The 26,308-nt window shown below is 51.8% G+C and overlaps 2 protein-coding genes across 2 annotated transcripts; both read left to right on the forward strand.

Annotated features, from left to right (window-relative positions):
* Positions 1 to 857: 857 nt before the first annotated feature.
* ESPL1 (extra spindle pole bodies like 1, separase) lies at positions 858 to 21,583 on the forward strand (the record flags this gene model as incomplete). Its single annotated transcript, XM_079714610.1, has 30 exons — positions 858 to 938; positions 1,117 to 2,175; positions 2,460 to 2,564; positions 2,723 to 2,843; positions 5,037 to 5,173; positions 6,549 to 6,742; positions 7,049 to 7,288; positions 7,512 to 7,656; positions 7,765 to 7,903; positions 8,097 to 8,236; positions 9,182 to 9,316; positions 10,390 to 10,509; positions 11,004 to 11,175; positions 11,577 to 11,705; positions 12,084 to 12,240; positions 13,189 to 13,298; positions 14,380 to 15,368; positions 15,810 to 16,158; positions 16,357 to 16,506; positions 16,878 to 17,091; positions 17,193 to 17,383; positions 18,281 to 18,408; positions 18,533 to 18,655; positions 19,541 to 19,696; positions 19,805 to 19,975; positions 20,101 to 20,205; positions 20,389 to 20,504; positions 20,666 to 20,749; positions 20,918 to 21,082; positions 21,382 to 21,583. The coding sequence occupies 30 exons, from the start codon at positions 858 to 860 to the stop codon at positions 21,581 to 21,583; spliced, it is 6,327 nt and encodes a 2,108-aa protein (XP_079570736.1).
* A 1,193-nt stretch (positions 21,584 to 22,776) lies between these two features.
* On the forward strand, positions 22,777 to 26,067 carry PFDN5 (prefoldin subunit 5). The gene is made up of 6 exons (XM_079715061.1): positions 22,777 to 22,879; positions 23,087 to 23,189; positions 23,503 to 23,534; positions 24,597 to 24,671; positions 24,770 to 24,875; positions 25,866 to 26,067. The coding sequence occupies exons 1-6, from the start codon at positions 22,808 to 22,810 to the stop codon at positions 25,940 to 25,942; spliced, it is 465 nt and encodes a 154-aa protein (XP_079571187.1). The 5' UTR covers positions 22,777 to 22,807; the 3' UTR covers positions 25,943 to 26,067.
* The last annotated feature ends 241 nt before the right edge of the window (positions 26,068 to 26,308 follow it).

Raw genomic sequence — 26,308 nt, forward strand, 5'->3', positions numbered from 1 at the left:
TTCCTGGTAACCCAAACCGCGAGTTTCCAAGTAAGTTCTTTTTGTTATCTAACCTATTTCCCTTGTCTGCAAATTTAAACTCTTTCCGAGCTCTGAAGATAAAGGGGAGGAGAAGGAGGCAGGGGCTGACCTTCACAATAGCAGTTAAGCTACACGTAGCTGAGGAAGTCGTCCCCGACTAGAAAATGCGGGAAACCCCCTCACTCCCAAAAGGCTTTAGCCCTCAGAGAGGATAGACCCCACCGGCCGGCGTCACGTGAGGACGCAGCGCGGCGAGTAAACTACAACTCCCAGAGCGCCTCGCGGCCCGCCGGCGGTACGTAGCTCTCGCTGACTGGTCGCTGGGGATATTTGAAAGGAGGGGCTGGCGCGGAAAACGAAGGTTACATTTTGGATCCTTGCGGAGTACTCAGTCTAGTGGGCAAGTCCTGCCCCTGGGAAGAAGAACGGTCTCTGGAACCGGAAGGCCTGGAGGTACTCGTGAACGTATGTATGCGCCGAGGTGAATGGGGCCCCAGCGCTGACTGGAGGAAGAGGCCGGGCGTCTCTACGAGGGACCCGGGACGTCCTGGTGGTGCTGAAGAGCTCGGTGGAGGCCTCCGGTGTGGGGCGTTGGTTGTTGGGACGGGTAGTGAGGCTGGGGATAGGCTGGGAGGAAGGAATAGCAGAAGCGTCGGTTTATAACGGGAGCCCGGCGTCTTGGCATATGCATGTTTTTCCGATAGGATTTGTGATGGGATTTTTGGCCCCCCCGCCTTCCGCGGCCTTCAAGCCCTTCTCCCGCCCTTCATTTAGCTCCTTTACAAATCTTCTCCGCCTTCCCTAATCCGTTTTCTTTCCCCTAGTCCCGCGGCGCCATGAGGAGCTTCAAAGGAGTCAACTTTGAGACTCTACTAAGAAGTCCAAAGGAGGCTGAAGAGCTGCTGCCTGACTTGAAGGTGGGGGTGCTGTCTGGCTGTGGATACACCTGGCTTATCAAGCTGAGCTGTTTTGTTTTTTGACTTATTTGAAGAGACAGATAAGTAGGAGATCCACTCTTGAGCAATCTCATTTCTAGTTCCTTTCCCTATCTTTTTTTTCTCCTTTGGTAGCCTCATTCACATCTTCTCCTCCTAGGAGTTCCTGTCCAAGCTTCCAGCTGATTCTCCCAGCTGCCGATCTGATGCCGAGAGGAGGCAAGCTTGTGATGCCATCCTGAGGGCTTGCAACCAGCAGCTGACTGTCAAGCTGGCTTGCCCTAGGCACCTGGGGAGCCTGCTGGAGCTGGCAGAGGTGGCTTGCGATGGCTACTTGATGTCTACACCCCGGCGCCCACCCCTCTACCTGGAACGAATTCTCTTCATCTTTCTGCGGAACACTGCTGCACAGGGAATCCCAGAGGCCACACTCCGAGTCGCTCAGCCCCTCCATACCTGCTTGGTGCAGTGTTCTCGACAAGCTGCTCCCCAGGACTATGAGGCTGTGGCTCGGGGCAGCTTTTCTCTGCTTTGGAAGGGAGCAGAAGCCCTGGTGGAGCGTCAAGCTGCATTGTCAGCTCGGCTAAAGGCCTTGAGCTTTCTAGTACTCTTGGAGGATGAAAGTACCCCTTGTGAGGTTCCCCACTTTGCTTCTCCCACAGCCTGTCGAGTGGTAGCTGCCAATCAGCTATTTGAAGGCAGTGGGCATGGTCTGAATGAAGCAGATGCTGATTTCCTAGATGACCTGCTCTCCAGGCATGTGATCAGAGCTTTGGTGGGAGAGGGAGGAGGCTCTCCTGGTCCTCTTTCCCCGCAGAGGGCCCTCTGTCTCTTGGAGCTCACCCTGGAACACTGCCGTCGCCTCTGCTGGGGCCACCACCACGCCAGAGCCACCAGGGCAGTGGAGAAGGCCTACGATTACCTGAAAAACACCAGTCTGGCCCCCAGCCTCCAGCTTTGCCAGCTGGCAGTTGAATTGCTGCAGGTTGGCGAGGGAGGACCCCAGGCAGTGGCCAAGCTTCTGATCAAGGCATCAGCTGTCCTGAAAAACAGCATGGAGGCACCGTCACCCGCACTGCGGGCATTGTGTGACAGCTGCCAGTTCTTCCTTTCAGTCCTGGAGCGAGGCACCAAAGGGCACTATGGACCTGATGCCATTCTGGGACTCTTTGCTTTTCTTGGCAGCTACTGTTGCCTCATCCGGCAGCTGCAGGATGGTGTGAGTTAAGGACCTAGAGGTAGGGTGGGAATGTGGTTCTGTGGACTCTCCATCGGGCTAGGGTCTTTGGTGAGATCTGGAAGCCCTGGCTCCCGCCTTGGTAAGCTGCTCTCTGGACCATGCCTACCAGCCAGCAAGCAGCCTAGTATATGCTGAGAGGGCAGTGGCCCATCCTGATGTCCTTCTTCCTACTCCCCGGGCTGTCTCAGCTCTCCAGGGCTCTGGGCCAGTCTTCAGCTTGGAGCTCCCTGTCCCTCAAACCAAGCTTCCCCTTCCTTCCTCAGGTCTGTGGGGACTCCTCCAAGCAACTGCAGGCTTTGGTTCAGATGCACTTTCAGGGACTTCACCTCTACACTACGGTGGTTTATGACTTTGCCCAAGGCTGTCAGGTACCATCTGGAATCAAAAAACCTGGACAGGTCCTAGGGTCTGGAGTTGCTTGGCTGCCCTCAGTAGAGCTTTGGGGTTGCTTTGGCTTTGGGCATGAGGTGGGGTGGACATCACCTTAGACCTATTATGTTTCCTCTCACTTTTTTTGTCCCTTCAGGAAGGCGATTTGGCTGACCTGGCCCAGCTAGTGGAAAGTTGCAAATCTACTGTTGTCTGGATGATGGAGGCCTTACAGGGCCTGTCAGGCCGAGAGCTGACTGACTACCTGGGGAGGACTGGTTAGTGCCCTAGGGCCCAGATACAGGGTTCTTGGGAGGGTCATCGCTTGTTAGGCAGGCACGTAGCACTAGCTGGATAGTTCTGTGGGGCCTCCCTATGGCTTAGGGAGGCAGTGAGAAAGATATTTATAAGGATCTCTGTATTTAACAGCAGGAGAGAAGTGATGAGGCTCATTTATCATAGCAGATGTGAATTTTTTTCTCATTGACTTTGAAATCTGACTTGGTATTTGTTTCATGAAAATGTAGAACATTTATAACTTAAATTTTTTAAAACCAGGTAGAACATTCACATGATTCAAAATTCAAATTGCACAAAAGGGCATACAGCGAAAAATCCCTCTGCTGTGCCTAATCCTAGTCACCCAAGTCCCACTCTGCAGAGGCAGCTAATATGGTCAATTTCTTATGTATCCCTCTAGAGATATACTGTGTATATCTACTATATGTATATATACTATGTATATGTATGTATTAACCAACAGGCATATATATTTCTCCCCACCCTTTTTATTGAAATATATATACAGGAAAATACTAAGATCATAAGCAGACAGCTTGATGGATTTTTACAAAGTGTGCATGGTTTGTAACCAACGTCTAGGTCAAGTAACAGAGCATGACATAGACCCCTGAAAAAACCCCTCTTTGTGCCCCCTTCTGGTCCCCACACCCCAACAGTAACCACTAACTTTCCTAACAGCATCAATTAGTTTTTTTTTTTTTTTTTTTTTTTTGCGGTACGCAGGCCTCTCACTGCCGTGGCCTCTCCCGTTGCGGAGCACAGGCTCCGGACGCACAGGCCCAGCGGCCATCGCTCACGGGCCCAGCCGCTCCGCGGCATGTGGGATCCTCCCGGACCGGGGCACGAACCCGTGTCCCCTGCATAGGCAGGCGGACTCTCAACCACTGCGCCACCAGGGAAGCCCGCATCAATTAGTTTTACCTGTCTTGTATTTCATAATAAATTTCCCCCTCAGTTTTACAAAAAGCATAGCCCTTTAGTTTGAATTATATAAACCTAATGAATTCAGTCACTAGAAGGTTTTGGAGAGTTTTTCATATTCATATTTTCAGTTTGAACCTGGCCACAGAGGTGAAAATGTCATCAGGAGTCACAAAAATTAATAGTATGGAAATTCTTCCCACAGAGTATTGAAGACCTGCTTTATTTTCTCCCAGCCATCTACATCAATAGCCAAGAAGCTGCCTAAACTAGAATTTAGGAAAATTATATTCATTCAGTGAATATTTATTGAGTACCTACTATGTGCTAAGCACTGTTCTGAGTACTTAGATATGTCAGTAAATAAAACAAAGATCTCTGCTCTCATGGAGCCACATTCTGGTTGGGGGAGAAAGATCATAGACAGTAGAATAATTGAAGTACAACATGTTAGAAAGTGATCAGAAATATGGAGGGAAAGGAAAAGTAGAGCAGGATAAGAAAGGGAGTTAGGAGGTCAGGGTAGGTGAGGGGGTGCAAATTACCATTTAAACAGGTGGTCAGGGACTTCCCTGGCGGTCCAGTGGTTGGAACTCCACGCTTCCAATGCAGGGGGTGCGGGTTCAAATCCCTGGTTGGGGAACTAAGATCCCACATGCCACGTGGCCAAAAAAAAAAAAAAAAAGGTGGTCAGGGTAGGCCTCTTGGAGAGGGTGACATGAGCACAGCCTGGAGGGTGTGAGGGAATTGACCATGTGGAAACCTGGGAGAGGACGTCCCCTGGCAGAGGAAACAGCCAGTGTCAAGGCCCTACAGCAGGAGAGGGGCTGGCGTGTTCAAGGACTAGCAGGGAGGCTAGCATGGCTTCAGTGGAATGAGGGAAGGAGAGGGAAGTAAAGGATAGGCCAGAGTGTTTCCCCCAAAATGCTGACCTTTGGAGCAAGACGAAGACAGAGACTGGCATGTGAGGAGAGACGGGCCCTGTGTGGGAATGAGGACTTGGCTCTTGTAAAACAAGTGCAGAGAGGCTGGCTGGTGTGGGGTTGCCTTCCTGGAATGGAGGGCATGGGCTGACTTGGAGCATGAAGGGGAGAACTGTCCCGTTCTCACTCCCTAGCGATGGGGGTTCCTGGCTGATCTGGGGACTGCTGAGCTGACCACAGGTTTAGCATCTCTCTGCTGCCCCTCCAACAGCAGAGGGCAGTGGAACCATTCCTGCGGTCAGCTGTCCTCTCTCTCCCCTGCAGCCTCTTACACCAGTAACCTGGCCTACAACTTCTATAGTCACAAGCTTTATGCCGAGGCCTGTGCCATCTCCGAGCCCCTCTGTCAGCACCTGGGCTTGGCAAAGCCAGACACCTATCCTGAGGTGCCTCCTGAGAAGGTATGAGGGCAGGAGGGAGGTTATACTGAAGGGAGGAGGGGGCTCAAGTAGCATGAAAGGGCCTGGCCAGGACCCTGCCTTGGAGTAGAGAGTTAGGAGCTGCATGTTGGCAGCAGTACCTGGGGCAGTGTTTCCCAGACCTCACCTGTACTGTTATTTACTTAATTTTTTTGATTGATTCACTTTTGTAGATTTTTTTAATCTCACCACACCTTCATATTTACTTTTTTTTTTGACTCACTTTTTACATTTAGCCTTGTCCTGGGCCAGTGGTTTTCAACCTGGCTAGACATTAGAATCACCTGAGTGAACTAAAAAAAAAAAATTCTAAAGCCTGTCCTAAGCTAATTGTTTCAGAATCTCTGGCACTGGAGCCCAGGCATCTGGATATTTTTTTTAAAGTTCCTCTATGTGGTCCTTTGGGCAACCAGAGTGAGAACCACTGTTATAAAGCAAGAATACCCCTGAAATGATGGGTTGGCAAGACGGGTCATAGAGGGCCCTGGGTTTCATTTGATGAGCCTCTCGATTTAAGTGGAGGCCTGGTATCGGATTGGTATCTTGGGCTTCTCGGCATCACTGTGGTGAATAAACAGAAGGAAAGGACAACACCAGGCACCCAGGTGGCTCTAGCAGCCCAGGCAGGAAAGGGTGGGCGTCTGAACTGAGACAGCTTCCCAAGGGATGGAAAGAGGTGGGTGAGTGCAAGAAGTCAAGGATTAACCTGGAAAGTGACTGGTGTGAGGGAGGGAGAAGGAAAAGGCCAAGATGGTCTCGCCTTTCCAACTCAGGAGAAGGTGGTGATTTGCTGAGAAGGGTCAGGAAGGGCTTCCCTGGTGGCGCAGTGGTTGAGAGTCTGCCTGCTAATGCAGGGGACACGGGTTCGAGCCCCGGTCTGGGAAGATCCCACATGCCGCGGAGCAACTGGGCCCATGAGCCACAACTACTGAGCCTGCGCATCTGGAGCCTGTGCTCCGCAACAAGAGAGGCCGCGATAGTGAGAGGCCCGCGCACCGCGATGAAGAGTGGCCCCCGCTTGCTGCAACTAGAGAAAGCCCTCGCACAGAAACGAAGACCCAACACAGCAAAAATTAATTAATTAATTAATTAACTCCTACCCCCAACATCTTCTAACCAAAAAAAAAAAAAAAAAAGAAGAATGGTCAGGAGAAGGAGCAGGTTTGCAGGGGTGTGGGGGACGGATATATGCGTGGGATGGGTCGAAGCCTCAGGTTGAGAGCACCAGATATTTAGTTCTTAGGTGTCTGTGGGGCGGGGTTGGGGGCAGGAGGACCCTGAGCACACACATCCTCCCCCATGGTACAGACTCCTTGCTTCCTCTCTCCAGTTTGGTCTGTTTTCTTCCTCTGGTCAGTTGCACAGATGCTTCCGGCTGCACGTAGAGAGTTTGAAGAAACTGGGTAAACAGGCCGAGGGCTGCAAGATGGTGACTTTGTGGCTGGCAGCCCTGCAGCCCTGCGGCCCCAAACACATGACTGAGCCAGTCACCTTCTGGGTCCGGGTCAAGATGGATGCAGCCAGAGCCGGAGACAAGGAGCTACAGCTGAAGTGAGTTGGTGGGGAGGGGGACAACCATTTTTATCCCCTGGAGAGGGCTGCTTTTGGCACTCATGGTCACATTCATCCTCATGTCTGAAAAAGGCACTGTTTCCTCCATTCATCATTATTGACTGAGTGCCGACTGTGTGCGCCAGCCACTGTGCTGGGTAGTGGGGGGACAGCGGTGACAGGCAATTGTTCTTGCTTTCACCACCGGAAACTGAGCTCTCAGCAAGCTGAGGCGGGGACTCCTTGGCCTGGGGCAGAGGCGCCGTGCTTCATGGGCTCCCCGGTGCTGAGCCTGCCCTCTCTCAGGACACTGCGAGACAGCCTGAGTGGCTGGGACCCAGAGACTCTGGCCCTCCTGCTCAGGGAGGAGCTGCGGACCTACAAGGCGGTGCGGGCCAACACGGGGCAGGAACGTTTCAATGTCATCTGCGACCTGCTGGAGCTGAGCCCCGAGGAAACACCGGCCGGAGCCTGGGCCCGAGCCACCCACCTGGTGGAACTGGCTCAGGTGCTCTGCTATCACGACTTTGCCCGGCAGACCGACTGGTGAGGAGGAAGGCCTGGGAAGGCCACTCTTGCTTCTTGCCCTGGCTCCTCTCACCCTTCCTGGAGCCCGTTTCCCTCTCCACGGCCCTGAGCACTCCCTTTAGTTTGTGGTCATGGGAACTCAATTCAAAGGATGAGGCCAGCTGTGCTGCAGAAGGCCCTTCCCAGGACAGCGTGGCAGGTACTCACAGTAGCCTGGCTTAAGTGCGTCTTCTCCCTATAGCTCTGCCTTGGATGCCATCCGGGAAGCCCTGCAGCTTCTGGAGTCTGTGAGGCCCGAGGCCCAGGCCAAGGATCGGCTTCTGGATGATAAAGCACAGGCCCTGCTGTGGCTCTACATCTGTACCCTGGAGGCCAAAATGCAGGAGGTGAGCATGGTTGCTGTGGGGTTGAGCAGGACTGGATACAGGGTTTATTTTCCCTGGACCCCAGTAAACTCGTGACAACCCTGTTTTCACCCTGATCGCCCCATCCAGGGTACTGAGCGGGATCGGAGGGCCCAGGCCCCGAGTAACCTGGAGGAGTTTGAAGTCAATGACCTGAACTATGAAGATAAACTCCAGGAAGATCGTTTCCTATACAGTAACATTGCCTTCAACCTGGCTGCAGATGCTGGTGAGGGCCATGAACGTAGTGTGGTGGGATAGGGCCTCCTCTGTGGCTTCCTACGGGTACCCCAGGTGTGAGGGAGGCTGCCCTGTGGAGTGGAAGGTGGGCACAAGGGCAGAGGCTGTTATGGGGAAGAGGACCACATTTCCCCAGATGCCCACACTGAGAGAATGGCTGGTTCCTTTCTTCTGACTTACAGCTCAGTCCACATGCCTGGACCAAGCCCTGGCCCTGTGGAAGGAGGTGCTTACAAAGGGGCAGGCCCCCGCTGTGCGGTGTCTGCAGCAGACAGCAGCCTCCCTGCAGATCCTAGCGGCCCTCTATCAGCTGGTGGCAAAGGTAACGGGGCAGGGCATTGACACGGGCCAGAAACCCAGCTCCTTCACCTTCTTTGGCCTGTGTCCCTGCTGAGAAGTCATGTCATCCAGTGTGGGCTCTGTCACCAATCTCCCTGAGTTAAATCCAGGCTCCAGCGTTTACTAGTACATGGCCTTAAGCAAGCTGCTTAACCTTCCAAGCCCATTTCCTTATTTCTAAAATGAGGGTAATAATAATACTAACTCATAGCCTTGTTAGCATTCAGTGAGATAATGCATGAAAGATGGTATGGGTAAACGGAATACTCAAACGTTAGCCATAATTATTAGTAATTATCAGATAATTTGAGACCTGTATACTCAGAAAAAATACATAAATGCCTACAGATACAATTTTACATTTTTACATGCAATGTCAGGTTTCAAGGACTCCCTGAAGCTCTTCCCTGGACCCCATATTAGGAGCCTCTGAAAAAGGACGTTGCACATAGAGTATCTTTGTTACTGTGGGCATTGGGTCATATTCCTAGCAGGAGGAGCCTGGGAAGCTGCCTGAGCCCTAGATTTGAGTCTTGGCTCTACCACATACGTGTTATGTGAACTTAGACAAGCAGCTTAACATATGTTAACCTATTAGTTTCCTCATCTAAAATTAGGATTAGAGTTGCTATGAAAATAAAGTGAGCTGGCACAGTGCCTGGCACATAGCAAACGCTCAGGAAATCCCGGCTATTGAAGACAACTGGCGTGTGGGCTTTAAAACAAGTGAGGGGGTAGGAGGGTTTGCAGACGCCCTCGCTGCTCTCCTCTCCAGCTCCCTGAGGATGGCCAGTGGTTGCTCTGTCTGGGTGGCCACATTCCAGCCAGGCCCTCAGGTCAGACCAAGGTCCCAAAGGGCTGGAGAGGAGGGGCTAGAAATGAAGGCTTGAGCGCGAGCTGGGTAAATGTGCTGCTCCTGGCCTCCCAGCCCCTGCAAGCTCTGGAGGTCCTCCTGCTCATACGGATCGTCTCCCAGAGACTGGAGGACCACGCAAAGGCAGCCGGATCCTCCTGCCACATCACCCAGCTCCTCCTGACACTCGGCTGTCCCAGCTACGCCCAGGTGAGTGCCCAGCCGCGCTAGCCTGGGGCTGCAGGGGGACCTGGCTTCGGTGACCCAGCTCTCCTCTGAGAAGGTAGGCTACTGAAGGAGTGGCTTCTCTGCCTTCTGCGCCACATTTGGCTGAAGGATGGTAAAGTGTGGAGTGGTTGGGACGCAGCTGGGGGAGAGGAGGCATCTTTCTCCGTCTCACTGCCAAACCAACCGTTCATTCAGTCTTACCTAGTCTGCACTGGCAATCCGCCGCTAATCCTGGGTTTCCCAGCCATTTCTGTTGTCCCAGTTGATGCTTCTTGTTCACTTAGGGCTGTTATAATGTATCCTAACTGGTCTCCTGGCCTCCAGTTCCTCCCTTTTCCACTCCGGCTACTAGCGGGATCAAGTTAGGCACAGATGTGATCTTATGTCTTTCCTGCTTAAAGGATTACATGGGCTTCCCCGCTACCTGAGGGATACTGTCCAGATCCTTTACTCTGGATTGCACACCTTCTATATTCTGGTTCACTCTTTGTCTTGCCGCTCCACACCATGAACTTTATGTTAATCTGTACCACTTACTTTATATTCCTCATACGTACCCTGCTGTCTTTGGTTGTGGTAGACCCTCCACCCTAAATGCACCCTCGCCCCAACTTTTTTTTCCTTCAGCAAACCCATACTTTCTTTTCAAGGCCTAGCTCTATTGTCTCCTCCTTCATAAAGCATTTTATATGTCCCCTTCTTCAAGGGCAAAATCAACCGCTTTCCCTGGGTCCCCAACCACTAATGGCATTGTATCATGATTACGTAGGTATGCCCACGCCCCACCCCCGCACTGCAAGCTATTGGATGGAAGGGCCTGCTTACTGTTTATCCAGCTTTGTCTCTCTAGCTTAGTGGTTAATGGAAAGGTACTAAATGAGCATTTTAGTGAGTGAGAGAATAATTCCTACATAGACTATAATATTTGAAATAAGTTAATATTTAATTGGACAAGGTCAACATTTTGCTTGCGAATGCTCTAATCCGCTTTAATTTGAAGAGTCTGGCTGCCTCTCCTCACCAGCATGCTCATGCACCCCCGATTGCTTCCTCAGTTGTACCTGGAAGAGGCAGAATCAAGTCTGAAGCTTCTGGATCACACCACAGATACCTGCCTGCTCCTCTCCCTGACCTGTGACCTCCTGCGAAGTCGACTCCACTGTGCTTGCCAGAAGGTGCTTCTCACTTTCTTGATCCCCGAAGGTCTTGGGTATGGGAAGGATTTTAGGATTCTCCAGATAATCTGTCTGGCTCCTGAGGCTTCCCTGGAGCTGGGGAGAATATCGTGGCCCCGAGGAGCAGAACCATCTCGCCTTGCCATCTCCCGTGGATCGTCCACCTGTGCTTCTCTAGGAGCCATTCCATCCTTTTCGTTCTTTTCCAGCTCCCTCTGGGGCAAGGGGGAAAGTCTGTCCCTTGACTAGAAACTGGGATGACACTGGCGCCCTCGACTGGAAATCCAGTGGGATCCAAAAGACTGGGCTTTCTTACACACTAGCTATGTGACTTGGCTGAGTTTTAAGCCCTTTCAGGCTCTAGTTTTCTCTCCAGCTTTTATCATCTGAAAAGCAGGGGGTTGGGCTACGTGATCTATAGGGGCACCTTGAGCTCTGAATTGCTGATCCTACCTCACTCACTGCTCTCCTCCGCCCCTTCCCCCTCCCCCCAGGTGGCTGAGGGTGCCTCTCTGCTGCTGTCTGTGCTTCAGGACCCTGCCCTCCAGAGGTCATCCAAGGCCTGGTACCTGCTACGTGTCCAGGCCTTGCAGCTTGTGGCAGTTTACCTTAGCCTCTCATCAGACAGCCTCTCAGCCTCCCTGTGGGAGCAACTCTGTGCCCAAGGTGAAAGAAGAGGGTGGATGGCCCTCCTTGTGTGGTTTGTGGTGTTTGTCCACTGTCAGCTCTTCTCTGCCCTCGTCCCCTCTGCTGTCCAACTGCGTGGATGAGCCTACCTAGAAGTTGCCCAGAGCAGGCCTGGGATAGCAAATGAGTTTCAGTTTGCTTGCTGACTCTAATTGACTGCTTAGTGACTGCCCTGAACACTTCACTGACAAGGATTCTGAGACTCCATGTAGCTTCAGGGGAGAGAGTTCTGTGATTGATTAGCTCTGTCTGCCTTAAGCGTGGAGGGAGAGGGTGAGAGCATGCTTTGCACTTGCTTTCTTACTATTTGAAGGTGGTGGAAGTTCTGGCCATATCATCTCCCTTCTTGTCCCTCCCACCTTCCCCCTACACTTGCACAGGCTGGCAGACACCTGAGATAGCGCTCATCGACGCCCATAAGCTCCTCCGAAGCATCATCCTCCTGCTCATGGGCAGCGATGTGCTCTCGGTTCAAAAAACAGCTGTGGAGACACCATTTCTGGACTATGGTAAGTCCGAGGAGGAGAGCTAACATGGGAAGGAACAAGCTAGATGGGGGGGCTGACAGTTTTTTTTGTTTTTTGTTTTGTTTGTTTGTTTTTGTTTTTTGCGGTACGTGGGCCTCTCACTGTTGTGGCCTCTCCCGTTGTGGAGCACAGGCTCCGGATGCGCAGGCTCAGCGGCCATGGCTCACGGGCCCAGCCGCTCCGCGGCATGTGGGATCTTCCCGGACCGGGGAATGAACCCGTGTCCCCTGCATCGGCAGGCGGACTCTCAACCACTGCGCCACCAGGGGAGCCCGGGGCTGGCAGTTTTGTCTGCAGAGGATCCAGGCTACAGGTCCTGGTTCCACATGATGATGGTCCCGTCTCTCTCCTTTGCTACAGGTGAAAATCTGGTACAAAAATGGCAGGTTCTTACTGAGGTGCTAAGCTGCTCAGAGAAGCTGGTCTCCCACCTGGTCCACCTGGGTAGTGTGAGTGAAGCCAAAGCCTTTTGCTTGGAGGCCCTGAAACTTACAACAAAGCTGCAGATACCGCGCCAGTGAGTACAGGGCCCAAGAGGATGCCGATTCCCCAACCTGAGCGCCTATGACCTTGACCGTGGGTTCCCAAACTATTCCACAGATTAACATGTTACATTTGGACGGGTTGGTGGAAGAATGCATTCCATGGCAAACAAGTGGGAAATGCTGAGTTAATCAAGATTAGATGTTTTCATTTCCTATAGGACTTATCATGTCCTCCAGTACATGTGTTAACACATTATCAATCTCCATGTGTAACAATGTGTTAATGTGTTAACACATTATCAATCTCCAGAGGGAGATCTAGTATACAGTGTTTCCCTAAATCTCTTTGCCCGGAAGATCCTTTTGGTGAGGAGTGCGGTCTGGGAAATCCTGTCCTCAGGCACAAGGGTGAGTTGGTTTGAGAGATGAGTATAGAGGGTTTTCGTCAGGGAGTGCCTGAAGTCAGCCTTAGGAATTAAAGGCCTTCTGGATGCTGGAAAAGACTGTGGTGGCTCTGCCTGGGAAAGGGGCAGGAAGAAAGACTCTCTAGGAGGGCTTCCTTGGTGGCGCAGTGGTTAAGAATCTGCCTGCCACTGCAAGGGACATGGGTTTGAGCCCTGGTCCAGGAAGATCCCACATGCCACGGAGCAACTAAGCCCGTGCTCCACAACCACTGAGCCTGTGCTCTAGAGCCTGCAAGCCACAGCTACTGAGCCCACATGCCACAACTACTGCAGCCCACGTGCCTAGAGCCCGTGCTCCGCAACAAGAGAAGCCATGACAATGAGAAGCCCGGGCACTGCAACGAAGAGTAGCCCCCACTCGCCACAACTAGAGAAAGCTGGTGCACAGCAACAAAGACCCAACACAGCCAAAAATACAAACAAACAAATAAATAAATAAATTTATTTTTTTTAAAAATTACTCTCCAGGAAAACAAAGTATTCCATTAATGGGTCGTCATCTTCTCTCCCAACCAGGTGTGCCCTGTTCCTGGTGCTGAAGGGGGAGCTGGAGCTGACGCGCAATGACATTGACCTCTGTCAGTCGGACCTGCAGCAGGTTCTGTTCTTGCTCGAGTCTTGCACAGGTGAGCAGCCAAGCCCCTATGCCCGTGGGCGGCGGTGAGAGTGATGCACGCACTGCAACACAGCTTTACATGTCAAGGTTAGGTTCTCTTCTAAATCAGACTTACTTCTGTCCCAGGGCAAAGCTCCCTTCACTTCAGTCAGACCACTGGTGTCCCTCCTTCAGATGGGCTGCCCAGGACTAACCTTACCTGCTTCTAGTTTTCAGTGCTAATATATATATATATATATATGTGTGTGTGTATATATATGTATATATACACACACATGTATAGACACATACATATATATATATATATATATATATATATATATATATATATGTTTTTTTGTTTTTCTGTTTTTGTTTTTGCCTGTGCCGTGCAGCTTGCGGGATCTTAGTTCCTGGAGCAGGGATTGAACCCGGGCCTGTGCAGTGAAAGCACTGAGTCCTAACCACTGGACTGCCAGGGAATTCCCAGCACTAATATATTTTAATTTAAATAAAATTGAATATTCAGTGCCTTAGGTACTCACCACACTTCCTGTGTTCAGTAGCCACACGTGTGGCTACTGTATGGGGCAGCACAAATGTAGCATCCTCAGAAGGGTTTAAGCTAATAATAAAATATTGTACTTATGGTGCTTTTTTTTTTTCCTTATCAACCACTTTTACCTGTAGTATTTCATTGGACCCACACAAAACCCTGGAAAGTTGAGTGGGAACGTAGAGTTTTTTCATTTGTAAACTCAGAAAATTGAGAAATTCAATGTTTGAAGCCAGGATCATGGGCCTAGTCAGGGGCCAGAGACAGGATTAAGACTTGGGCCTCTGGGTGCCGGCCTTCTGGCCTGAGCCATGCAGCCTTCTGAGCTGCAGATATGGGGGCTCTGTGGGCTGTGCTGATGCATTGTTAGAAGGGGAGAAAATGTTAGGATTTTATCGAAAAAATAGTAAGGATGCTAATATTTAGTATGTTAGTACAGTAATATATATGAACAGTTAGTAAGTAAATAACATAAGTCATTGGCCGCTGAGGTAGCTCAGGACACACTGGTATCATTTCTCCCAGTTTTGTAATTCTTTTTCCACTCTTTCCTCAGAGTTTGTTGGACTAGCGCAACACCCAGACTCTGTGAAGAAGGTCCACTTGCAGAAGGGGAAGCAGCGGGCCTGGGTGCCCCATCCTCCAGAGCTTCCAGAGGAAGAGCTTGTTCTAAGAGGCCCTGCCCTGGAGCTGGTGGCCACCGTGGCCAAGGAGCCTGGCCCTGTAGCACCTTCTACTAACTCCTCCCCAATCCTGAAGACAAAGCCCCAGCCCAGCCCTGGCTTCCTGACCCATTTGCCCACTTGTGACTGCTCGCTCTGTGCCAGCCCTGTCCTCTCAGCAGTCTGTCTGCGCTGGGTGTTGATCACAGCGGGGGCGAGGCTGGCCATGGGCCATAAGGCCCAGGGCCTGGATCTGCTGCAGGTTGTGCTGAAGTGTTGCCCCGCAGCCAGTGAGCGCCTCACCCAAGCTCTACAAGCTTCCCTGAATCACAAAGCACCCCCCTCTCCTGTCCTGGGCCTCTTCGATGAGATCTCGGCTCAGGCATACGCACAGCTGGCACTGGAGGGGCTGAGCCAGCCGTCAAACAAGAGCCTGGGGAAGATCCTGGAGTCGGGGCTAAAGTTTGTGGCGTCTCGGATACCCCACCTGGAGCCCTGGCAAGCCAACCTGCTCTTGGTTCAGGCCCTTGCAAAGCTGGCTAGCCTCAGCTGCTGCACTCCCCGACTTTTTGCGAGCTCCTGGGGCTGGCAGCCACCATCAGTAAAGACCCCTGCAGGCTCAGAACACTCTAAGCCTTGGAGCCACAAACACTGTGGACGAAGACGCCAGCAAGAGGTCTCTGCTACCCTGCCGCTCTCAAATACCTCTCTGAAAGGTCTGGAAGGTGGAGGACCACCCTGTACACCTAAGCCCCCAGGCCGGGTCAGGCAGGGGGGCCCTCGTGTCCCCTTCACCGTGTTTGAGGAAGCCCTCCTTACAAAGAGCAAGCCTGAGGTTCCCAAGGCCCCCAGGGTACAACAGAGGGTCCAGACACGCCTCAAGGTGAGATGGGACTGTGGCTAGGTGGTACTGGTGTTGAGTGGGGGTGATCCTGGAGAAGAGTTCTGCAGAGCAGGTGTCTCTGGAATAGCTTCCTAGGGCTGGGGGCCGGGGGGGAACCTTAAGCTCTCCTGTTACTGCAGGACCCCTACATCTTCCACAGCAAGACCTAGTTCAAGTCCATCTTTGTTTCAGACAGAAGGGACTTTTCTTCACTCTATACGGTTCCTTTCCCTTTTCATCCTTCCTCCCTATCTTCTGTTTCTTCCTCCTCTCCCTCTTTCCACACCCCAGAGTTACTGCCCCTGATTGGGTGTGGCCTAATACCTGGGAGGTTGATTCTTAAATCTTCCCCAAGGGCCTCTGTGATGGCGCCTCCACAGCGCCACCTGCTGGCGAACAATGTCTTGTCATTTGGCCCTTCTCCCTTTCCCACCATCCTAGGTGAACTTCAGTGATGACAGTGACCTGGAAGACCCTGTCTCAGTTGGGGCACAGCTTGCAGAGGGACCCAAGGGACGGGGCACTGCTTCCCGGGGCTGGGGCCGGGGCCGGGGCCGGGCCAGGAAGGGCCCGAGCGTGAAGACAAACACGGTGGCTGCCCCAGGCAGTGCCCCTGGGCACCCTGGCCTCAGTGGCAGAAGCCGGAGAGTCAAGAAGCTGGCATCAGGACACTGTGAGGAGCTGGGCCCCGAGATGATGAGGACGATCCTTGAGGAGGAACTGACTGACAAGCGGATGGAAATGAGCTTTGAGATCCTCAGGGGCTCTGATGGGGAAGACTCAGCCTCAGGTGTGATGGCAAGGGTGGAAGATAGAGGTCCATGTTTTTTCAGGGTTGCCCTGGGGCCAAAACATGAGAAATAACTGGTGCCAAAGATGGAACAGGAAGAAAGTTCTTTTGCTGGCTCTGGGACCAGACCCTAGAAGGGAGAGCAAAGGGGATGGCAGGAAGAGGGAACTCTACAGGAGAGTCGTGTTGTCTGCCCAGGTGGGAAGACCCCAGCTCCAGGGCTCGATTCAGCCATAGGAGAATGTGAGGTGTTGAGACGGGATGCCAGCAAAGAGGAGCTGCCTGTCCGGGGCCCAGACAAGGATCTTGGTCCTCGGCTCCGACTCCCCTCGGCCCCCGTAGCCGTCAGTAAGTACGCTGACCACAAAGGTGTGATCACTTGATCCCAGTGCCTTTCCATGCTGTCCTTGGTTCTGGTTTTGGACCATCTGGATCTGGTAGCCTTTGAACCTGGGTTTGTATCCCAGCACTCTTTGTCTACTAGCTGAACTCTAGTCACTCCACCTCTCTGAGCTTCAGTTTACTTAACTGTAAGGTGGAATTTGGGGAGGATGGAGAGAGTTGATGCGTGTAAACTGCGTAGCTCCCCACTTGGCACACTGCCCTTCATAAATGGTAGCTGCTGTTTTCCACGTGGGAGAGTAGATAGACACTCATTCTTGGAAAGTTCCTATCAGTTAGGAAGTCGGGGATTCATCGGTGTCTTGACCTTCCTCTAGGTCTCTCTATCCTGGATTCCATCTGTGACTCACTAAGCATTGCTTTCCGTGGGGTCAGTCACTGCCCTCCTAGTGGGCTCTATGCTCACCTCTGCCGCCTCCTGGCCTTGTGCCTGGGCCACCGGCATCCCTACGCCACTGCCTGCCTTGTCACCGAGTCTGTCTCCATCACCTGTCGCCACCAGCTGCTCATCCACCTCCACAGGCAGCTCAGGTGAGTGCCCACCATCCCTAAGGCTTGTGCTGGGACAGACTGGGAGGAGTGGTCCAGACTTTGAAGGAGGCAGAACTCACCCCCTCTTGTGTTGCCTGCAGCAAGGCCCAGAAGTGCCGAGGATCGCTTGAAATAGCAGACCAGTTGCAGGGGCTGAACCTCCAGGAGAGGCCTGGAGACATACCCCTGGCCCGCATCCAGCGCCTCTTTTCCTTCAGAGCGTCGGGATCTGGCCACTTCCCCCAGCCTGAGGAGGAGAGTTTCCAGGAGCGCCTGGCTCTGATCCCCAGTGGTATGGCGGCAGGCATCAGTGCCTCTGCTGTTCTTTTATTCATCTTCTTAGGGAAGAGTTGGGTGAAGGAGTTTAAGGCATTAGTTAGTTCACACACAGACTTATGATCCTTATGGAAGGCCGTGTCATACTTTTCCATTGATTAGACATTTTGTAACTCTCACCAAACAGACATACCTTAAATCTAGAAGTCTTTCTTTTTTTTAATTTAAATTTATTTATCTATTTATTTATCTATTTATCTATTTATTTATTTATGGCTGTGTTGGGTCTTCGTTTCTGTGCGGGGGCTTTCTCCAGTTGCGGCGAGTGGGGGCCCCTCTTCATCGCGGTGCGCGGGCCTCTCACTGTCGCGGCCTCTCCCGTTGTGGAGCACAGGCTCCAGACGCGCAGGCTCAGTAGTTGTGGCTCACAGGCTTAGTTGCTCCGCGGCATGTGGGATCTTCCCAGACCAGGGCTCGAACCCGTGTCCTCTGCATTGGCAGGCAGATTCCTAACCACTGCGCCACGGGGAAGCCCCTCTTTTTTTTTTTTTAATCTCAATTTGAGTTACCAGCAAATTCAGTGTCTTTCTTACTTTAGGGGTCAGTAGTTTCCGGTGTCCAGGGTCTTCCTATGCTAACACGAAACATGTTCACGGATGATTTGAGTGCCTCACTGTATGTGGGGAGTGGTGGGGGGCAGCGGTTGTTAGTTTCTGTAGGGACACAAATAAATACAAAACATGGTCTCTGTCTACAGTGAGCTGTTAGGGTAGGGAGAGCACCTTTGAACTCCAGTGGCCAGGGAGGTCTTCTAGGAGTTGTCTTGAGTGATGGACAGGGATTGCATGCAGAAGACAGGGAAAGGAATTCTTTGTAACAGCTGAAATAACTCTGAGCATGTCCTGTGTGTCAGGGGTGACCGTGTGTGTGTTGGCCCTGGCCACCCTCCAGCCTGGAACCATGGGTGACACCCTCCTGCTGACCCGGCTGGAAAAAGACAATCCCCCAGTCACTGTGCAGATCCCCACTGCCCAGAACAAGGTAGGTTTTCTGGGCCGGGGAGCAAAGTTGGGCTGGGGCAGGCTTCTGGTCAGGCTGTGGCTGGGGGATGGAGAGATGGTGGTCACGTGGACAAGCAGAACTCTTACAACCCCATCTCCCTCAGCTTTCTGTGAGTTCAGCCCTGAAAGAGTTTGATGCCATCCAGAAGGAACAGAAAGAGAACAGCAGCTGTACTGACAAGCGGGAATGGTGGACGGGGCGGCTGGAACTGGACCGTAGGATGGAGGTGTGTGTCCCCAGCGTGGGGTGGGATCCGGCCTGCCCTAGGAATATCTTCTCTCTCAGGGGTCCCAGGTTCTTGCTGAGCCACCTCAAGTCCTTTCTGGAAGTGTAGGCCTAAATAAAAAATTATGTCACTTGGGAAGCACTTTAAACAAGAGTCTGAGACTGGAAGGGGTTATGGCAATAGAATGTTTAAAGATAAGTACAAAAAAAGAAGTTAAGCCCAAGTATCAGCCTCCCGACCACAGCTTTCATTTCATTTCCTGGCTTTAGCTTTTGCCCGCCTGTTCATATTTGTCAAAACGTAGTGATTTATTACAAATCATCTTTTTTTTAAAAGATAGATATATATATATTATTATTATTATTATTTTTTTTTTTTTGGCTGTGTTGGGTCTTCATTGCTGCATGCGGGCTTTCTCTAGTTGCTGCGAGCAGGGGCTACTCTTTGTTGTGCTGCGTGGGCTTCTCGTTGCAGTGGCTTCTCTTGTTGCGGAGCACGGGCTCTAGGCGCGCAGGCTTCAGTAGTTGTGGCTCATGGGCACTCTTAGAGCACAGGCTCAGTAGTTGTGGCACACGGGCTTAGTTGCTCCGCAGCATGTGGGATCTTCCTGGACCAGGGCTCGAACCCGTGTCCCCTGCATTGGCAGGCAGGTTCTTAACCACTGCGCCACCAGGGAAGTCCCCCTACAAATCGTCTTATCTATACTCCCCCAGAGTCTCAACAAATGAAAAATGTTTCTTGCTTCTTGCCTTTTATGACTGGCAGTAGGATAAGTAAGGCACATCCACTTATTGGAAGACCCATTTCCTTGTCTCCAAAATGTCGGTGCCTGTGGGGAAAGAAACTCAGCTTCCTCTCTGACTGACAGATCTGTTCTGCATTCAGGTTCTCACCACTTCCCTAGAGAAATATGTGCTGGGCTGCTGGCGGGGACTGTTGCTGCCATCCAGTGAGGACCCCGGCCCTGCCCAGGAGGCCTCCCGTCTACAAGAATTGCTGCAGGAATGTGGCTGGAAGTATCCCGACCCCACTCTGCTGAAAGTGAGTTGAGCAATCAGGGAAGGGGAAGAAGGTAGCCTTAACTTTCCCACCTGCCACTGAGGGTGGAGATGGGAGCTATGATACTCCATGACCACTGTTCCCCCGCAGATCATGCTCAGCGGTGCCAGTACCCTCACCCCACAGGACGTTCAAGCCCTGTCTTATGGGCTGTGCCCAGCTCTGCCAGAACGAGCCCAAGAGCTCCTGAGTGAGGCAGTAGAGCGTCTACAGGGTCAGACGGTACCAAGCAGTAGGCATCTTGTCTTGGTGCTGGACAAGGTAAGGAGCCAGGGGCCGGAGGGGCAGCGCCTGGTGGGCAGTGGATAGCTACTCGCCGCCATGCCCCTTCTGACTCCTGTGTACCCCTGGCTCAGGACAGTAACCTCTGAGTACTCTTTGCCCAGGACCTACAGAAGCTCCCGTGGGAGAGCATGCCCAGCCTCCGGGCCCTGCCTGTCACTCGGCTGCCCTCCTTCCGATTCCTACTCAGCTACTCCATCATCAAAGAGGTGCGGGGCTCAGGGAGTGGGGACTGGGGGTGATGGGTGATTGGGCAAGAAAAGGTAGAGAAACCTGGGAAGAGAAGGAGGAGGTCTTAGGAATGGATCAGCTGTGGAAAGGGGCTTGGGGTTTGTGGGAGCTTGGGCCTTGGGGCCCGACCAGGATCCTGATCCCCACTGTCTCCCCCTCAGTCCGGGGCCTCGTCGGTGCTGAGCCAAGGGGTGGATCCTCGCAGTACCTTCTATGTCCTGAATCCCCACAAGAACCTGTCAAGCACAGAGGAGCAATTCCGAGCCCATTTTAGCAGGTCAGCGGGAGGAGAGTAAGAAGGGGGGTGGGGAAGGGTAGCACAACACAGGGGCAAATGTCCTTTTCTCCAGAATCAAATGTCGCAGCCCACGTCCTCCCTAGTGTTCCTTCTGCCCTCTTTGCCCCATAACCCTTCTTACGCCTACCTTTTCCCTGTAGTGAAGCTGGCTGGAAAGGAGTGGTCGGGGAGGTGCCGAGCCCGGAACAGGTGCAGGCGGCCCTGGCGGAGCATGACTTGTACATGTGAGTGCTCAGGGCAGGGAGGTGGGGAGAGGGACAGTCCCACAGGGTGGGTATCACCACGGTTTGCTCTGGGGCTTTGGAGCCCCTGACTGGCTCAGGACACCTCTGGAGACACAGCAGAGGCCTGGCCCTGCTAGGTCAGGCTCATCTCGCCTCCTTCTGCCTCAGCTATGCAGGGCATGGGGCCGGTGCCCGCTTCCTGGATGGGCAGGCTGTCCTGCGGCTGAACTGCCGGGCGGTGGCCCTGCTGTTTGGCTGCAGCAGTGCAGCCCTGGCTGTGCACGGAAACCTGGAGGGGGCTGGCATCGTGCTCAAGTATATCATGGCTGGCTGGTGAGTCTCGGGGGGCAAAGTCCATCCTAGGTCCCCATCCCAAGTGCTTTCCCAGGTCCGAACCCTAAATCCTTCCTCTTTTGTGCCCCACCTCCTTCCTCCCACCCTACTTCCCTGGCATACCTGGGCCCTTGACCCTTTGCCATCCTCTATCCTCCTCCTGGAACTCTGGGTCAAGGGACTTCCTCATTGGCTTAATCCTCCTCAACTTACTCACCACCACCACCACCACCAGTCATGTTTTCCTAGGTGTTCTGTTTTAGACCCTTACTTTGTATTTCTTCCTTCTCTTTTCCCAGCCCCCTGTTTCTAGGCAACCTCTGGGATGTAACTGACCGTGACATTGACCGCTACACAGAGGCTTTGCTGCAGGGCTGGCTTGGAGCAGGCCCAGGAGCCCCACTTCTGTACTATGTCAGCCAGGCCCGCCAGGCTCCCCGACTCAAGTATCTTATTGGGGCTGCACCTGTAGCCTATGGCTTGCCTGTCTCCCTGCAGTGACCCCTTGGAGCTCTCCTGTTGCTGATAGAAGGCATGTGACTGTTCTACCTCCAAACTTAGATTTGGCCCTTACGATAAATATTTTAAATGATTTTCCCCAGTGTTTTATGTGAAACATTTCCTTTTAATTTTTAATATAATAAAGATACATCACTTAAACCCTGTTTTGTGTAGTTCCTCTGAGAACATTTGAAGATAAGACTATTGCCGGCTTCCTACTGTGTGGTACTATAAATAGATTAGAATAGCTTGCAGGAGTTCAAGTCTGAGAGTGTTGGGAAGAAAGGCAAAACCAACAGACAAAGCTGGGCCTGTCTTGGCCTCAGCAGACAAAGCTGAAGAAGAGAGGGGCGTCAAAATGCTCTAAGTGGGGACAAAGGCCCAAGGAAAGGTAGAGATAGATCCGTTGAGAGTGTCTTGGCCAGGTACCCTCATGTCTATCCTGTCTTCCTGCCCTCAGGTATCTTGGGAGTGACACAAGTTTAATGCCTCAGTTGCTTTGCCCCCCTCCTAAGTGGATATTATAGGCTGCTGTCCTTTCCCCACAAACAGCTGTTACACTTGTTAGTGCCATGCACTTTAGCAGCAGATTCTGGGGGGTTCTGATGCTGATGTACGGTTTTTCTCTCTCCAACTAGATTAAGTTCAGAAGTACGTATCTTAACACTCTTATGTATCCCTCACTTCTAGCACATGGTAAGACACTGCACTGATTAATAAACCCACTGCTGTACTTTTTCGTTGATAACGGGCCTCCTTTGTGTTCTCTCCACCGCCGGACTCCCGCTTCATCTGCCCAAAGCATTCCTTTCACAGTGCTACTCCCCCCCGCCCAACTCGGAGAACTTCACAGGCTTCCTCCTTGCCTGTCGTCACTAGGTTTATATCACCTACGTGGAGTAGCATACGTTGCTTTACAACGCTGTGGTTATGGCCTGAGTATTTTTAAGATTAAGTTCCTTGAGCGTAGGAATCCTGTTTGCTACAACTTGACTACGCTAGGCTTGGGACGTTGTGAGAAAATAAAGTGCCTTTACCCTTTCTCTTCCAACGGGAGTCAGAGACTAGTGTGTTAGTACCAGCCTTTCCTTCCCTTCCGGGACGGAGGACCATAGAGACGTCTGGCGCAGCGAGGCCTCCCGACGCAGCCATCGAGATGCACAGAGGATGGCTAGAGCGTTGCTCGCCCAGCCGGCTTCTGCTTCGTAAGTCGTCCTTGCCAGCATGGCGCAGTCGGTTAATATCACCGAGCTGAATCTGCCGCAGCTAGAAATGCTCAAGAACCAGCTGGACCAGGTGGGGATGGGCCCCAGAGACACCCCTTTGCCGCGTCACATCCCTCCCCACCACGCGTACTCCCTCGCCCCACTCCATTCCTCCCCAGCTGGGGAGGCTTCCCTTTCCAGGCGAAACCGCCACGCGGTCCCAGGACCCGCCCCTTCTCCGGCTGTGCCCCCTTCTCCCGCCAGCCCTCACACTGACCCTCATTCCCATCCTCTGTAGGAAGTGGAGTTCTTGTCCACGTCCATTGCCCAGCTCAAGGTGGTACAGACCAAGTACGTGGAAGCCAAGGACTGTCTGAACGTGCTGAACAAAAGCAACGAGGGTACGGGGTAGGCGTGTGAAGGCAACCTGGGGGATGTGGCGAGCCGGCTTCTCCTCTCTTCCCGCTTCCTAATTCACTTTTCCTTACCTGAGACGAGAGAACAGTCCATTATGTATTGTATACTGCTACAGGTGCCCTTTGCATGTTGCTTACCTAGAATTGAAATGTCCAGGACATTCTTCTGCTCCTGTTGTCCCTATTTCCGTCCTTTTCGTACAGTCTCTAGGTGCTGTACCGTGTTGAAACTCCCTTTAATGTCTAAACGTTGGAGCTGCCAACCTCCCCCGCTTGTTTGTCTTAATTGCTTTCACAGGGAAAGAATTACTGGTCCCACTGACGAGTTCTGTATCCTTTCTGCAGGAACTGCTACCCTGCCCTCTCCTTTTCTCCTCACACCTAACCTGCAAAGAAGGACGGGAGGTTTTAATTACTCCAGAGTGCTCGGATGGTTCTGAGAGTACTATTATACACGCTTCCTAGCTCTGCTCTCTAACCCGGGGCCAACATCCAGCTAATGCTTTGTGAGCACCCAGGTGTATATAGAATTGAGATGTGATTATTTCCCTTTGCTGTTTGAGGATATAACCTAATAGGGGGGTAAAACTGGTGGTTTACAGTTCTACTAATAACTTAGAAAACATAAACAATAGAAGAATAGAGGATACAGAAACAAGGGGGTTGGTTCTGTTTATTAATCCTCAATTTAAGTTCAACTGTGGCTCTTATTCCTAAACTGTTGTTACTAAGAAACCTGGATTGTGTCTACCTGTTGAATGTTTTACTTGAGTGAGCAAGTTATGACAATAAGGCACCTGTAAACTGTACCAGAGAACTGACAGGCTGAAAGGGAAGCACAGGAATAGCAGCGTAGTAGGGATTGCTTAAATAATGAACATTAAATTAATCAGGAATTAGCTAATTCATGTTTGGGAGTGTTAAAGGGAAAGTGAGGCTGCCTTTTCACTCAGCTACTCAACAGCAACAGGAAAAAAATCACTCTAGTCTTTCTGGAAGGGCTAATGGGAAGAACTGTAAGAACTGCTTGGAAGGTGGCAGATGGGATGAGGGCAAGATCAGCATATGTGATTTTCTCCATAAGGAACCAACTTCCCTGTCTCTCTGCATTTGGAGTTCGTAGGCCTCCAGATTATTTGGTCCTTGGGCCTTATAGCTTTTTATTTTTTAATTTTTGTGGCTGCACCCCGATGCTTGCTGGATCTTAGTTCCCCAACCAGGAATCAGACCCGGGCCCCGGCAGTGAAAGTGCCAAGTCCTAACCACTGGACCGCCAGGGAATTCCCACCTTATAGCTTTTTAGAAAGAAGGGTCTTAGGAGGTCAAGCACACTAGCTGACAGGGAATCATGACTTATGCTGGGCTAGTTTTCCCTTAATCCTTGCTTCTCAGATGTATGTCCCTGGGAAGCTGCATGATGTGGAACATGTGCTCATCGATGTGGGAACTGGCTACTATGTAGAGAAGGTGAGTGGAAGGAAGCATATGGATGCCCCTCTGAGGGGGAGTTCTAGAGTGCAGAATGGGGTCTCCTCTTAACCCCTTATTCACCTCTGACCTTGCAGACGGCTGAGGATGCTAAGGACTTCTTCAAGAGGAAGATAGACTTCCTCACCAAGCAAATGGAGAAAATCCAGCCAGCTCTGCAGGAGAAGCATGCCATGAAACAGGGTAAGCTTGGCCTTGGCCACCTCTTTGAACCCTTTCTACAGCCATTATAAACAGGGATTGCACTGTGATCCATGGGGATGTCCCCTTTGCTGGATTAAAACCATGGTTTTCTCTTTGGTGTCTTGATGTGTTATTCTTTAGATTCTGTGCATTACATACCCACTATTTATAGATTCCTGGGTTCGGTGCTTGAGAAATTTAGAGAAAGGGAATCATGTCTTTGTTTTTGTGTTTGAGTTCCTATTTAGTGTGGATGGAATGAGGGAGAAGATGCATGTAAATGAACACCCGGCAAAGAAATATAGCCCTAACTAGCTAACTGCTAGCAATTACAGCCCTGGCTGCACATTAAGAATCACCCAGAGAGTTTAAAAAGAGAACCTGGGCCCACTCCAAACCAACTGCAGTTGACCCTTGAACAGTGTGCGGGTTAGGGGTGCCAACCCTTGGTGAAGTAGAAGAAAATCTGCATATAACTTTACAGTCTGCCCTCCATATTCTCCGTTCCGCATTGCACATTCAACCAGTCATGGATCATGTAGTACTGTAGAATTTACCATTGAAAAAAAAAACCCCGAATAAGTGGACCTGCACAGTTCAAACCCCTGTTGTTCAAGGATCAACCGTAAGTCAGTGGGGGGTGGCAGGGATTCCAGGGAACAATGTTTTTTTTAAAGCTCCCCAGGTGATTGTGTTATACAGTCAGGATTGAGAACCACTGTTCTAAAGGCAAACATCTTTTCCACGTTATTTTCTGGTTATATCTGACTCATTTGAATACTGTATTTTGTTCGTTTTTATATCCCAGTGGTTCTCATATTTACTGACACATTTTAGACTCTAAATTTGTGTTGTGTATGCCCTCCACAGTGGATCACTGTGTTAAAAGTTTTATTAACTGTAGTTGGTTGTCTCCCTGTCACTTTTCCTTAACTCTGGGTTCCCGCCTTTAGCTTCTGACCAGGGTCTGACTCTTCTTTTTTCCCACAGCTGTCATGGAGATGATGAGCCAGAAAATTCAGCAGCTCACAGCCCTGGGAGCACCTCAGGCTACCGCCAAGGCCTGAGAGCTTGTTTCAGAAATCGGACATAGGGCGCCTGCTTCAGGGGCCTGGGACTTTGTGGGCGTGTTTTCCTGCAGTGCGGGAAGTGGAGGGTCTTATGCTTAATGCTAATAAATGCGCCAGCTGGGCAGAGTGTTGGTCTTTTCTTGCATTAGGCGAGGGACTGGTGATGAATGGGAGGGCGGTGGTGAGAGGGTGTGCCCCTCCCGGAGCCTGATAAGCAGGGGTGATATAGTGCTCATCTTGGAGGCTCCACCCAGGGCCCTTCGAGGAGCGGGGGTCGAAATTCTGTGCCGGGCGGCGCGCCCTCCCTGCGCGGCCGGTTGTCGTGGAAACGGCCGGCAAGAGGAAGTGGGGGCTGCCCGGGCG

Source organism: Hyperoodon ampullatus (genome assembly GCF_949752795.1).
Source record: "Hyperoodon ampullatus genome assembly, chromosome: 11".
Classification (NCBI taxonomy): domain Eukaryota; kingdom Metazoa; phylum Chordata; class Mammalia; order Artiodactyla; family Ziphiidae; genus Hyperoodon; species Hyperoodon ampullatus.

What these genes read in the sequence shown, in the direction of transcription:
- PFDN5 (XM_079715061.1), top strand. Translation starts at nt 22,808, where the DNA reads ATGGCGCAGTCGGTTAATATCACCGAGCTGAATCTGCCGCAGCTAGAA. An exon ending in GCTGAACAAAAGCAACGAGG is followed by an intron (nt 23,190 to 23,502) that starts GTACGGGGTAGG and finishes TTGCTTTCACAG; the next exon opens with GGAAAGAATTACTGGTCCCA. An exon ending in CTGGCTACTATGTAGAGAAG is followed by an intron (nt 24,672 to 24,769) that starts GTGAGTGGAAGG and finishes CTGACCTTGCAG; the next exon opens with ACGGCTGAGGATGCTAAGGA.